Source organism: Neoarthrinium moseri (genome assembly GCF_022829205.1).
Source record: "Neoarthrinium moseri strain CBS 164.80 chromosome Unknown scaffold27_Wmoseri_CBS_16480, whole genome shotgun sequence".
Lineage (NCBI taxonomy): Eukaryota > Fungi > Ascomycota > Sordariomycetes > Amphisphaeriales > Apiosporaceae > Neoarthrinium > Neoarthrinium moseri.
The window spans coordinates 289,306-302,896 of NW_026055141.1; the positions used below are offsets into that span (position 1 = coordinate 289,306).

The 13,591-nt window shown below is 55.0% G+C and overlaps 5 protein-coding genes across 5 annotated transcripts; 3 read left to right on the forward strand and 2 right to left on the reverse strand.

Annotated features, from left to right (window-relative positions):
* Positions 1-1,016: 1,016 nt before the first annotated feature.
* JN550_007247 (uncharacterized protein) lies at positions 1,017-2,819 on the forward strand (the record flags this gene model as incomplete). Its single annotated transcript, XM_049319076.1, has 3 exons — positions 1,017-1,064; positions 1,259-1,408; positions 1,464-2,819. The coding sequence occupies 3 exons, from the start codon at positions 1,017-1,019 to the stop codon at positions 2,817-2,819; spliced, it is 1,554 nt and encodes a 517-aa protein (XP_049170821.1).
* A 556-nt stretch (positions 2,820-3,375) lies between these two features.
* On the forward strand, positions 3,376-4,842 carry JN550_007248 (uncharacterized protein; the record flags this gene model as incomplete). Its single annotated transcript, XM_049319077.1, has 2 exons — positions 3,376-4,191; positions 4,291-4,842. 2 exons carry the CDS (start codon positions 3,376-3,378, stop codon positions 4,840-4,842), a joined length of 1,368 nt encoding a protein of 455 aa, XP_049170822.1.
* Positions 4,843-5,421: 579 nt separating this feature from the next.
* JN550_007249 (uncharacterized protein) lies at positions 5,422-7,143 on the reverse strand (the record flags this gene model as incomplete). Its single annotated transcript, XM_049319078.1, has 2 exons — positions 5,422-6,803; positions 6,990-7,143. The coding sequence occupies 2 exons, from the start codon at positions 7,141-7,143 to the stop codon at positions 5,422-5,424; spliced, it is 1,536 nt and encodes a 511-aa protein (XP_049170823.1).
* A 1,080-nt stretch (positions 7,144-8,223) lies between these two features.
* On the forward strand, positions 8,224-9,752 carry JN550_007250 (uncharacterized protein; the record flags this gene model as incomplete). Its single annotated transcript, XM_049319079.1, has 2 exons — positions 8,224-8,706; positions 8,775-9,752. The coding sequence occupies 2 exons, from the start codon at positions 8,224-8,226 to the stop codon at positions 9,750-9,752; spliced, it is 1,461 nt and encodes a 486-aa protein (XP_049170824.1).
* Positions 9,753-10,222: 470 nt separating this feature from the next.
* JN550_007251 (uncharacterized protein) lies at positions 10,223-12,699 on the reverse strand (the record flags this gene model as incomplete). Its single annotated transcript, XM_049319080.1, has 7 exons — positions 10,223-10,249; positions 10,317-11,283; positions 11,338-12,029; positions 12,089-12,201; positions 12,263-12,362; positions 12,427-12,551; positions 12,609-12,699. The coding sequence occupies 7 exons, from the start codon at positions 12,697-12,699 to the stop codon at positions 10,223-10,225; spliced, it is 2,115 nt and encodes a 704-aa protein (XP_049170825.1).
* Positions 12,700-13,591: the final 892 nt, after the last annotated feature.

A 13,591-nucleotide genomic window follows, 5' to 3' on the forward strand; every position in this document is an offset into this window, starting at 1 on the left:
GGTGCTCCAGTCTGTTATGGGCTTGGTGGCCAGCGCGGCCAAGCCTTAACAGCGGCGCGCCAGCTGTGCCAAGCCTTCCCCAAACGTCCCCAGGGCACGTGGGCATAATCGGATGTCCCGGCCGTTGGCAAGACCGGAACGCACGCTGATTGATCACCCTTGGGGTTGGGAGCAGTGAGCTTGTGTTGAGACTGCATCTGCTGGAAAACGTTATTTCTCGACATGTCGGGCCGCTGAGAACGCGCAGCTCCATGGAAGCTCATTAACAGTAACTCGTCCACTGTGCAGAGTCCCGAGGCCGATGCCGAGCGCACAAGCCATGTGTTTGACGCCAGAACCAGACGGCCTCAGCAGAGTCTGAAAGACAAAGTGAACACAACGGCGTTGAACGCCGGGCTCGAGTCTTCTGCGGACGCTGAAAAAGGGTTAAGCGGTGCTGCAAATCGCCCCATAATCGGAATCTGCCGCTAATGGTTGTAGTTCCATGCATTACAGTTAGCGAACCACGCCTGGCGGCTACAATCTCTGGCTGCCGTACATATGCTGAGTAGGTCCTAATTCGGCTATGAACAACCCCCGATGCTACCTAACAACAGTTCTTGCTTTCAGCCCCCCTATCTTTCTTATCTTTCGTAGACACTACTGTAGTTACTCCCTGGTCGGCTATCTTACACAGAATCGTATAGGCTATGTGACCCATGGGGTTGAAAATGCGTTGGCTTGTCAGGGCGTGTTTGCCAGATCAAAACCAGTTTGGCCGGACTTGGAAGATGCGAGCGACTTCATCTTGCCATTTGAAGCCGAAAGGCAAAATGTAACCCTTGTAGCCTCGTGGTCTGTATCTCTGCAGCAGAGAAGGCGCGAGTAATCGCAATCAACGGAGGGGAAGGGCTCGAGGAGGAAGGCGCTGGCCTGGAAACACGTGCATTTAGCTCTGACAAGATGGCCAACAGAATTCGTGTCCTGCGGTTTGCATTGCTGTCTCTACGCATTGCAGTCGGGGTCTTAGAACATCCATGACTTCTCCTGCCTTGTTTACTCGAAGCCATGTCCTCAAGGGCAGGGTATGATGAAGATAGTCAGTGAGTTGTGCACCCCAACACGAAGCATGTGCTGAGAGCTGTCTTTTCCAGAGTGTCGCAATGTCTTGGTCAGATATTGCGCCCACATCCCCAGGAATTATCAGTATAAAGATGGGGTCCAACAGGTTGGTGATTGATGGTGCCTTGTGCTAGAACATGCCACTCAAAGAAGACAGGTCTTTCTGATTTTGCGCGAACATCTTGGCGATGAGAACCTGGACCTGGCTGGCGGGGTTCTGTATGAGTTGATCGAGATTGATTGCGAGCACACTCACGATCCTGGTGCTGCCTTTCAACGTTGGCGACATGATCACATGGGCCGTTACGTGAGGATGCTCCCTGGTTGTCCAATGAGGCGCTGATCTCACTGATGCCGACTAGCACGACCTCGAGCTTCCCCATGTACCACACATGACAACCATAACATCGTCCATCATTCCCACAGCAAAATTGGCCCGTTGGCGATTAGAGCATTCTGAAAGATACTCCTTTGTTCTCTCGGACTCGTCACCTGTTGAAGAGCGGCTGTCCCTTGAGGGTAGCTGTATTCGAAATCGAAAATCATGGTTGATCGACAACACATTCTACGTATCGTCGCGGAATATTGGCACGTTCCCAATGCGTGTTCCCAACCCACAAGAGTTTCATGAGATGCACTGGAGTGCTCAGGATGGTCAAGCTGGGAGCATAGGCAAGTCTTTTGACGAAAAGATGATTGAGGTTCCACCACTCCATCAGCGCAGTCGATTCACTCCTCCAGGAAGTGCTACTACAAGGAGTACTGCAAGTGTGGACCAGGACTTTCGGGAGTCTTTACCACGATCCAGTCTACTCAACAAGATCGTAGACAGGCTGTCGAAGGGGAGAAATGAAGAAGAGTTGGAGCAATGGCGAAGAAGTTCGCTATGCACTGCCCGGTTCGAGTCGAGCACAGTAGCTGTAGATGAGAGCAGTTTGTCCGAGAACACGACTGTCCCCCTTCCGGATGGATGTGAGATTCCGAATGCGATCTTTGCGAGGAAACATCGCCTTGTTGACGAAGGGCAATCTTTACCCACCGATGTCTTTTTGAGACAGATGACCACCGCGGAGTCCAAGGCCACCGACACGGTGGTGGAAGCTGCAAACTCAGGCAGTCATTTCAGGGGCCCATTTACGCCTCAACTAGGCTACGATGGTGGATTAGATTATCGCTGGACACTCTGTGAACTGTCACAATCCCGGTCATCTGAGTCAAAACTTGAGCGTGCAAAGACGGGTCGAACTCGCAGGCAATCTGTGGCCGATGAAGGAGGAGCAGGAACAGAAACACATGCCCCAGAAACGGATTCACATGCGCGAGCAAAGAGAAGAAGCTTCCATTTCGGGCTCGATAGTGCATTTGAATGGCTTTCGAGTCATCACAGCCGTGCATCTGTTGAAGCAGCCGCGCCAGTCACCCCAGAAAGAACAGCAAGTCTGCCCAAAAGTTCACGGTTACTTTCCTCTCCATCGAGAAGTAGCGCTGCTGACCCTTCTGTCTTTTCGTCTAAGGTGCAAACATCAGCAAGACGCCGTTGGCGAAATACTTTGCTGTTCGAGAACGTAGAGTTCATCGTGCCGGCGGATGAGAAAGGCAGAGGGAGAAATAAAAAGGAACAGAATCGAAAAACGACAATCATGCAGGTGACGCCACCTACGTTGCCGGCTCTACGGGGGCTGCCTTCAATTGCGGATGGCCTCGCATATCCGAATTGATATACCAAACCATAGAGTTATCTTGTCGAATGTGGCAACATTGGGGCGGTCACGGAGAGCAACGTCAAGAACTTCAGGGCTTCACTGGACGTCGAGAGAGACTAAGCGACCCTTTGGCGGATCATGCAATGATAGTCTGTGAAATGAACAAGAGCATGAGACTGTAAGTTTTGTTAGAAGATTACAGCATCCAAAGGGCAACGAGTTCGGGTTCCCCATTCATCAAACTATCTTGATATCAACGTGCGACTCGTTTTCGAAAGCAACGTCGACATCTGGGGTGAAGACTGTTTCGCATTCAGACTGGTTGATTATTTGGGTGGATAATCGGTTCATATCAAATTCCAGTGCCTCCAAGACTGACAATCAACGTCAAGCCGCCTCTTCAGTATCCCCAAGCAACGCCACCCCTCGTTTGTATTGACAATAAATTTCCCATTTTCTCATATACTTCACTCACTCAACTCTGACGTGCCTCTGTGGCCTGATTATCGCATTGAAGCCTGCCGTCTCTCCCCGCCCGTTTCTGTCGTCAACACGAGTGAAAATTGAAAGCATGGGAAACTCACCCACACGTGGTGGTCACGACGACGGGGCTCGCGATAGCAATGTGACCAGCTTCACAGCTCTGATTGAGCACCACCGCGGCAGGGCTCGATCTGAGTCCCCAAAGAAAACACACTGCAAGCAGCCTTCCGTCGCTTCCTCGGCTGAGCGCAGGGCTCGAAGACGTCCAACACCACTGGACCTGAGCGACGCCCGCAAGTACGGCGAGATCGTTCGCCAGCGTCGCGGAGTGCAGGCCATCCACTTCCCCATCACCCCAGCTGAAGCCCTGCTCCGTCAGGTTAACCAAGACGGTTCCTCGTCGGTATACTCGGCCGACACGCCGCCCTTCGACGGGGCTCCAACTGTGAGCCCCCTGCGCGTCACCAAACGCATCAACGTGCTCAAGTCTTACAATGACTGGAAGGTGACCAACACACCTCAGCTCATGTCTCCCCCGGATATCCGTTCCGCCCGATCCAAGAGCGTGTCCCAGATCGGACAGCAGGACGATCTGATGATACTGCCTGCTACCACCTACCAACAGCCACCGCCTACGCCGCCTACTTCGGAGGGCAAGCGCGGTCTTATCAAGTCTGCCACAGTCACCGATATGCGAAGAGAGCCGGTGACTGCTCATACGGACCAGTTCACGCCTCTGACTCCGTGGATCATGGGAGGAGAGGGCAAGAGAAAGGCATCCAAGACCCTATTTGGAACCCATGGCTGGCTCCACGACACCAAGGAGAAAACAGCATCTGCAGAAGCTCGAGTCCACAAGCCCAGCAGCTTCTTCGATGGCATCAAGAAGAAGGCCCGAGAATTTGTACGTACAATGACCAAACCCCTTTGACCCTGCACTCTCTTTTGAGACCTGAAGAGAACGATGAGATGGCCAAGGGCATTAAACTGACGCAGCTCACAGGCCGAGAAGGCGGACTTCAAGACGGCCCGCCGGCTGCAGGGCCCCAGTCGCGTGACCATCTCGCTGGACCCGCGCGAGCAGTCGCTACTGTACTGCGAGCTCGAGTTCATCCTGAGCAACGCGCTAGACGCGTACATCAAGTCGCAGCTCAACGGCGGGCGGCTGGACCCGGACAAGCTGAAGAAGGTGGCCGACGGGTGGGCGTCACGGGGGCGGCCGCGCGTGGTCGGCTTCCGGTACGACCTCGAGACGCAGCTCGATCTGGTGGCGCTGCACACGGCCCAGTTCCGCTTCTACGGCGCGCGCATGATCAGCGAGCCCGCCGTCGCCGGCCTGCTGGCCACGCTGCGCAACGACGCCCGCACCATGCGCGTCCGCACCCTGTGCCAGCCCGACAGCGTCGTCGCCAAGCACATCGTCGACAGCCAGGCGCTGCTGCAGCTCATCGGCAGCGCCGAGAGCTTGCAGATCAGCCTGGCTGAGGTGAGCCAGTTCTTCAAGGTCGTGCTGGAGCGGGAGAAGGCGCTTTCGGAGAGAGAGGGTGCCGCCTAGGGAGGCTGAGAGGGAACCATGGGGTTATGCTGTTGACTGGCATTTTGGGCGATACAGCTCGCAAAAGGGCATTCCTTCACAGCAAGGAAGGATCTGTGACATGATAAGATTATGGAATTGGCAAGGCAATAGCAGTCGACAGTATAGTGGTCGACGCCGTAATGCAACACCGAATTTCTCGGCTTCTCGGAGGAGCAGGCCTTGCACATGTACGAGGGTCTCCGTACAAAGCGGCATGCCTGATCCTGGAATATCGCCAATTGAATTCCAAACTGATATGTGAGATGATGTGAGATGAGTGGATATCAACGCATGTTACAGTCAGTAAAAGGATATCTAAGTTCGTCATCGTAAGATATAACGTAGCCAAACCGTCCGGCTCCATAACGCCGCATAAAGCCTGAAAGCCCTGCAGCCGTACTATATGTGTCTTGTGATCTACAAGAGCTGCGAGTGTACAAACGCTACCTCGAATTCCTCTAGTGCATCCAACGGGACTCGCCTGATAGAGAGTACCATGTAAAAACTGGCTTATACCAATACCTGAGCCCTTCGTGCTTGATTTGGGCAATCCACTGTTCAAGAGGAGATCGCATCGGGACTCGAAGCTCTGTTGCTGGACCCAGATGTCATTACAGAAGAGGGAGCCGGAGATAGTGTCGAAGATGACCTCGAATTCGAGATGGGTGAGTCCAGATCGATCGGTTGTCCCTGCTCACCTAGCAGCTTATCTGGCTCGAGATCCGCGTCGGGATCACCGAGCCTCATTCTGTTCACGAAGAGAGGTGGCGGATCGAGCTCCCACTCGCCGTCAACAATCCTTGCGACTGCCCCCTCGTCGGTTACCATCTGCAAAGTCTTGCACCTCGGATCCCTTGTTTCAGGGGCGTATAGATCTTGATCCGGCGGTGTCCAAGTCGCATTCTGTAGGATAGTTTTTGCGATCTCGGTTCGGTCTTCGAGGTACATGACCTTTCGTGGAACCCGCATAAGATGTTCCCATGCATCGCCGACGGCATCACTGATTTCCTGGATCTGTCGACTCCCAATGCGCCACATCCACCAAGGGCCCCGGTTCTGTTTCGTAAAGGCACAATAATGCGCCAGAATTACGAGAGCTCGAGGACGGTGTTCCTTGGCCAAGGGGATGAATTCTCTTGGAATGAAGGTGAAGAACGTAATGACTCTAAGGTCCATGATGGGACTGAACCCATTCTCGAGTTCTTGGTAAAGAGAGCCGAGATATCTCAACATGGTGTAGTAGGTCTGTTGGTGCTCATAGTCCGCGTCGTCTGGGCCTATCGACTGCACCATGAATAGTAGATTGTTGGGGATATGCCGCGTTGACTTCTCCAAGTCTATTGGTGGTCGGTAGAACAGCACGGCCAAGCCGTAGTTGGCTATGGTAGCCGGGGACACCATTTCGACGATGAGTCCGATTCCTCTCCAAACGACCATCCAGTCGATGATGTATAAAGGCTTTGTGTCGGCCTCACGGAACATCTCGCTGCTCAGGGCACATATCAAGAGTGAGCCGGCAAGCAGCGCCGGGTAATCCTCCTCCCGGCCGGCCTCAATTGCGTTCCTGTATCCTTCAAAAGCCTTGGCCCTGTAGGCCACCGCCTTTTGATCGTCTACCTCCTGATTGAGGGTTTTCAGATTGAGGGCCGACAGACCCATCAGCGTCTGCATGAGGAACGGTGAACGGAAGGCCAGCTCAGGGATCCTGACCCGCAAGACATGGTCGACGGAGCCAGTGCGGCCGCCCTCGACATTGAACGAGTGATATGTCTCCGCAGTGTAGAACCAGAGCATCTTCATGTCATTTGCGTCGCTCATCCCCACTGGGCGAAACATGGGCTCCGCAACGACAAGGGCAGTGCTGTCGTTAACGGTGGACGCTGGTGGTGTCCTCCCCCTGGTTGATCCGGGAGATCTGAAGGACGTTGAGCCCGCCTTGCCTGGCGACGACGCCGACGCCGACGCCGATGCCGATGCCGACTCTGACGCCGGCGCCGCTGTTGGATAAACGCATGTCTCCTTGCGCAGAGTACATGCACGGCAGGCTGGTCGACCCTCGTCGCACTTTACTTTCCTCGACTTGCACTGCTTGCAACCCCGTCTCGACTTCTTGTGTGGGCGCTTACTGTGATAGGGGCGGCTTGCGAGCGGCCCATGATGACTGGACTGGCCCGCCGATGCCTCGTCGTCAGCAAGAGGCTCGAAATAGGAGAAATCAGTATCACCGGGTCCCAAAGGATCGAGATCTAAGTCCAGATCGAGGTCTACGTTCATGTCCATGCTGGGCTCGGTCGTGCTGGACACATAACTTCATCTGCGAGTTGATGATGGATGATGAGTCAGCCTCGCACTCGCTTTCGACTACGAGATGGACAAAGTCTCGGTTAAAGGGCTCCCTGAGCTCCCGGCAGTGACTCCGTACGTTGGCGTCTTTAGTGCACGTGGATCTGCACCCACCGAAGGATCTCTGGCCAAAGGCGTGCTGGCTGACCCTCCTTTATGAGATCCCGAAGGATTCGAACTTGCGCTGCCAGGCGACGTCAACACTTGACTGCACGCACACGAATTCTAGGGGCGGTGCAGCGCAGGGCAGGCAGCATCTCAGGGGACATCCAATTGGTGAGCTTGCCTCCAGCAGGGCTATCGTCGCATCCCCCCACCCAGCCAGTCCAGCCAGCCCAGCGGCGTTGCTTCAGATTGGTCGCTCAACGAGTAAGTTTATCTCCGGCTGGAGTGCTTGCCAGTAAGCTGCCTTAGCGTCCTTGGTACCCAAGTAACTACCGTACTCAGTTAACCATTGGCGAGCGAGAGGCACTAGCTTACAGGACGACAGTATCAGCAACAGGACTTGATCTTCTGCCGTCTTACCCAACCAAATATGACTCGGTGCATTGCTGACAATGTGTAGTTGGTAAATCATGTGTCTGAACCAGTATCAAGTGGCAATCAATAGATACTTGAGACGCATACGTATACTATACTGCTTGATGGTTGAAACGACGTTGGATGCAATTCGACATGGCTGAGCCATTGGACGGTTCCTTGGAGCTGGGCGGCCTGGCAAGCCTGGGAAGCCTAGGTACCTCCCGCCATCCATTGGATATCTCCCGCCTCGGTAGCGACCCGCTAAGCCTAATACACGCTTTCAATGGGCGAACGCGGTTCGCCCGAAACTTCAAGGTCCAAGTCTCGAGATGTCCAAATCTAGTAATATCCGGTACACACGCATATAAGGCCTTGCAACGTAGACCTCGGATTCCACCCCACCCACTGCAAAACCTCGACCGAATCATGGGACGATAGACGGCTTCGCTGCAAGGAAAATCCGGAAACGCCTCCTTCGAGACACGCGGCAGCGTCATGGGCTCCATATTCCAGCTCCCTGACGAGCTCCTCGCAACATTGTTCACGACTTTCCCGAGCCGCGAGCCCCAAATCCGGTCTCTTGCGACCCTCGTCTACCCCAATGCAGCGCCCTGTCGCAACCTCATCGTCCATGGCACCGAGGCGACAGGGAAGAGTGCCATCACAGCCGCCCTTCTCGATCAGCTCCAAGGTGACCCAGACACAAACCTCAGCTACTCCATCGTAAGGTCGCCAGAATGTGTGACGGCCCGGCACCTCTTCGAGCGTACCACGGGGTCTGTCGCAAATGCCCTCAACTGGGAGGGACCTGTCGGCCGCTGTGAGACGCTGGCGGCCTTGACGGTCGAGCTGAGCAAAATGCTGAAGTATGTCGACCGAGACCAGGGCTGGCGTTTCGTCCTGGTATTCGATGCCATTGACCGGCAGAGAGAGGCACCACATACTCTCCTTCCGGCACTGGCGAGGCTATCTGAAATTGTAAGGGCTTGCTCGATTCAACTCAGTGTTGTGCAGGTCTGGTGTTTTGACTGACTCCCATGTTCCAGATCCCGAACCTAACAACCATCTTCATCCTCACAGCGCCTCTTCCCGCCCTCCTCCGCACGCCAGCGACACCACACTTACATTTCCCGCCATATACCAAGTCGCAGTATACCTCGATCCTGTCAGCCTCGCCGCCTCCACCCCTGCCGAACACGACGCAGCAGGAGACCACAGACCTGTACGCCCGGTTCGTCGCCGCCGTCCATGACTCCCTCACACGCGCAGCCTCGAGAACCCTGCCGTCTCTCAGACAAGCTACCAGCACCCTGTGGCCTCGTTTCACAGCCCCGATAGCAGCAGGGACACACAAGGCACGCGAGTTCAGCAAGCTGCTGGTCGCAGCCCGAGTCTGGCTCCAGGACGAGTCAGTCCTTGCCCCCGGGATCGTGCTGAGCAACCCTCAGCCAGCAGCGGCCAGCTCCTTGGCCAATGGCACGCCCAAGAAGCCCGGCACCACCACGCCGTCCAAAGCCACCGCAGCGGCTAGCACTACCACCGACCTAGCGGTTCTCCTGCCGCCCACGGCGCGGCTCCTGCTCGTCGCCGCCTACCTGGCGTCGCACAACGCGCCGCGCCACGACATGACCCTGTTCAGCACCTGGCACCACACGCGGCGGCGGCGCGGCGGCGGCGGCGTGGGCGTCGGGACCCGGGGCCCCAGGGCCAAGCACCGCAAGATCGCGCGCAAGCTGCTCGGCCCCAGCGTCTTCGTCCTGGAGCGCATGGTGGCCATCTACGTGGCGCTGCGGCGGGAGCAGGTCAGCGGGGGTAACGGCGGGGCCGGGCCGGGCGTGGACGCCGACGTCGGCATGGCCATCGCGACGCTCACGAGCCTGCGGCTGCTCGTCCGTGTCGGGGCGGGCGCCGGCGCCGGGGACATGGACCGTGGTGGCCGGTGGAGGGTCGGTGTCGGGTGGGAGGTGGTCAGGGGTGTTGGACGGAGCCTGGGGATCGAGGTGGAAGAGTGGCTGATTGAATGATAGAATGGCTTGAAGACAAACCGAAAGCTGTAGAGAGAATAGCATTGATACCCCTTATCTGCAGCATTTATGACTACGTTATGCTACAGTTCGTTGGCTCTGGCCGTGGGATATCAACCTGACTTATGCTCTAGTTAGATATCCCGTGCCAGTTAATGCTCGGTGACATGCATTGCAATCGCTGACTGGGACATTCTTCAAGTCGTGATCAAAGTTCGATTTGGCGAGACAAATTGCTATCGCTGGCTGTTCCAAGTCACACAAATCCCTTTTTCTGTCAGTCTCGTACTTCGGGCTCTTGCAACATGCCCTCATGAAACCATTATCCCAGTTCGGCCCAAAACAATAGAAATCTAAATACGCATTATACCATAGCGCGCCCTCAATGCTAATCCGTGTGTGTGTACAACAGAGGTGATTGATGTATGCTCAAAACTCGACGAGCATACAACTCATGCTTGATGCCCTGTTTAGAGGGTATCTTCAAGAGCGAAGACCTAGTTCATAGAATGTCAGCGCAGAACTTTGAAAGTAAGAAAAGCAGGAAGCAAGAGAAAAACTTACCAAAGCCGACCGAGAAGGCAGGTAGATATGGGTCCAGTTCTTGCGGCCATTCCACTCCATGGGCGTGGTGAAGAACCTTGTGGTTTCGTCAATCCGGTTGTGGCCGCCGAACTCATGCTTGTCTGTTTGCAACACCACGCGGTAGGTGCCAGGAGTTTCGATGCCAATGCGGTAATCCGAGTAAGAGTTGGTGGGGTGGAAGTTGAAGACGAAGACGACTCCTGCTCGCTCGAAGACGATCACCTTGTCACTCTCGTTCTTGAGGCTGATGTATGCCTGCTCAGCATGTAACCATCCGTACTTGCTCTCAGTCAAGTTCATCTGGCGGTCAAACTCGTTTAGGTCCTTGTAGCGCAACAACTCGTCCTCGGTCAAGTTCAGCTGGCGCCGGGCATACCAGAAGGAGTTCTGGTTTCCCTCCCGTGGAAAGTCAAGCCACTCAGGGTGACCGAACTCGTTTCCCTCGAAGTTCAGGTAACCCTCGCCGCCCAAGGCGTGCGTAAGAAGTCGGATCATCTTGTGCAGTGCTATGCCGCGATCGACGACGGGAGTCAAAGGGGAGAGAACCGACATGTTAGTGTACATCTCGGCATCGCAAAGGTGCATCATCAGAGTCTTGTCGCCCACAAGAGCTTGGTCATGGGACTCAGCGTAGGCGATAGTCTTTTCGCCGTGGCGCCGGTTTGTCAAGGTCCAGCAGATGTTGGCCATATCCCACTCCTCGTCCTTGAGCTCCTTGATGATTTTGATCCACATATCAGGGACTGCCATGGCTAGTCGATAATCGAAACCAACGCCGCCAAGGGATAGCGGCAAGCACAATGCTGGCATGCCCGAGACATCTTCCGCAACGGTAATCGATTCCGGGTACAGCGTGTGGATCATCTCGTTGGCAATCATGAGATATACCACAGCTTCTTCGTCGACGCCCGCTCCAAAGTACTCATGATACCCACCAGAGAATCCACTTGAAAAAGTTAGCTTGATCAAGTTGGTCGTAACTATCGTCGATTCCACTTACGTTCCAATACCATGATGGGTGTACAGCATGCTTGTCACACCGTCGAATCGGAAACCGTCAAACTGATACTCGTCCATCCAGAACCGCAAATTGCTGAGCAGAAATCTCAGCACTTCATGGCTGCCGTAGTTGAATAGCCTGCTGTCCCACAGTTCATGTCGGCCCTTGGCGCCTTCATGGAAGTAGAGGTGGTCGCTACCATCAAATTCGTTGAGGCCATCTAGCACGTTCTTGGAGGCGTGACTGTGAACTACATCCAAGAGCACAACCAAACCAAGGCTGTGAGCGGTATCAATGAGTTCTTTGAGATCCTCAGGAGTGCCGTATCGGCTGCTGGCAGCGAAGAAGTTGTTGATCTGGTATCCGAAACTCGCGTAGTATGCATGTTCCATGATGGCCATGAGCTGAATCACATTGTAGCCCAAATGCTTAATCCTGGGAAGCATGTTCTTGGTGAACTCCTTGAAAGTTGTGACCCGCGTCTCCGGTGAGGAAATGCCAACGTGCGCCTCATACACCCGAGCACTGAGCGGCTTCTTCGGTCGCGGGTGCTTGAAGGTGTATTTCTCGGACGCCGGGGGGTTCCAGAAGCGGGCATCGTACGCCGGGGATACGGAGAGATCCTGTGTGACATATTTGATCCAAGCCGGCAGCCTGTCAATGTGCTCGCCCGTCGGTGTAGTCATGGATATCTGCATTGTGCTGTGTTAGTCGAGCAAAGAGGATATAGATTCGTCAGAATCCCGCTGACCTTTAGCTTCGACTTGTGCTGGATAGCAGGCTGTCCATTGACAGCCGGCAGAATGATCTCCCAGACCCCAAAGTCATTCTTCTTCATCGGGTGCGAGCCCCTGTTCCAGTCGTCTTTTATTCTGTGTCAGCACGGTTGTCTCAACCCGCCCAGTCTAGCGTATGTTCAGCTTACTGAAGTCTCCGATAAGATATGCCTCGGTGGCGTTGGGTGCCCATTCTCTATACACGATGTTGTTGTCCTTGTCGACATTGAGTCCGAATATCTCGGTTCCCTGGATGAAGAACCACGGTCAGCATATGCAGAGGCGGCCAGAAGAGGATCAAACCAAGACTAACCCGAGAGAACTTCTCCACTCCGCCCTCGGTCTCGTTGAGCTTCTTGATCCAATCTTGAGCCTTGGTATATCTGCGCTTGAGGGAGTCCTGGAAGGGTGACAACCACGGGTCCAGCTGGACGACACCTGGGAGTTTCGTTAGTTCTCACGCGAAGCTAATCGACGTCGACGGAGTGCTCATACCAGTGCCATCGGCGGGAACACCTGGAGCTGCGCCAGCTGTGCCGTTAGGGGCCAGCGAGTTTGCTGAAGCTTCTGCTACTGCTGCGGCCATTGCAACTCTTTTTTCCTTCTTAACAAGGTCCAGTGATGCGACAGAAAGAGTCTTGAGAGGAGTAGGTCTGGAAGCGACAAGCTCCCCGCTAGCAGGCTCGAAAGGAGGTACCTAGGGATGGGCCACGAACAGGGGTCAGATGTCAACAATTGTCGCAACAAAACACAGGTCTACGACGATGCTGAGGGGCCGAATGGGTTTTACTTATACGGCTGAGTTACAGACAAGATGCTTTCTCTCCCCGGACGTCTTTTGGGGAAACTGTTGGGCAGGAGCTGTGCATGCGCGTCGCTTTTACAGCATCTGGTTACCTTCAGACATACATTTGGTCCAGAGCTCCCATTAGCTTATGACGTCGAGGGGCAACCGCAGCTGCAGCAACTCTGAGCGACCGACCAATTCAACGAGAATTATCCCTGCAACTGCAGTGCCCGCCCGAGAAATCTCGTTCCAATCACACCACAAACGCCGATTCTGCACAAAGTCGAGCTCTTGCCACAGGACGGGGGATGCCCAACTAGCTAGGGCCTCTTGGGCCTCTTGTCGTGGAACTCATCAGCGGCGGTGCCGCTGTGTGGATACAGGAGGGTTTTGTGTCAATATTCGCTCATCCCAGAGGTCGCATGGTCGCGTTCCCCGAGCATCGATAACAAAGTCCACAATGGCACGCCCGCCCGCCCGCGGCGCCAAACAGCTCTCCATGGGGGGCTCGGCGGGCCAGCCCACCTGCCCACCCAGAGCTTGAGCACTGATCAACCACCTCCAAAGGACAGCCAATTAGCGGCTCTTAGCGGCTCAATCCCACATACTTCCCCGCAAGCAGCGCTCGCCGGCCTCGCTCGACTCCAACCTCCGACTGCAGCAAACCAACCGCATCCAAAGGGATCCAAAA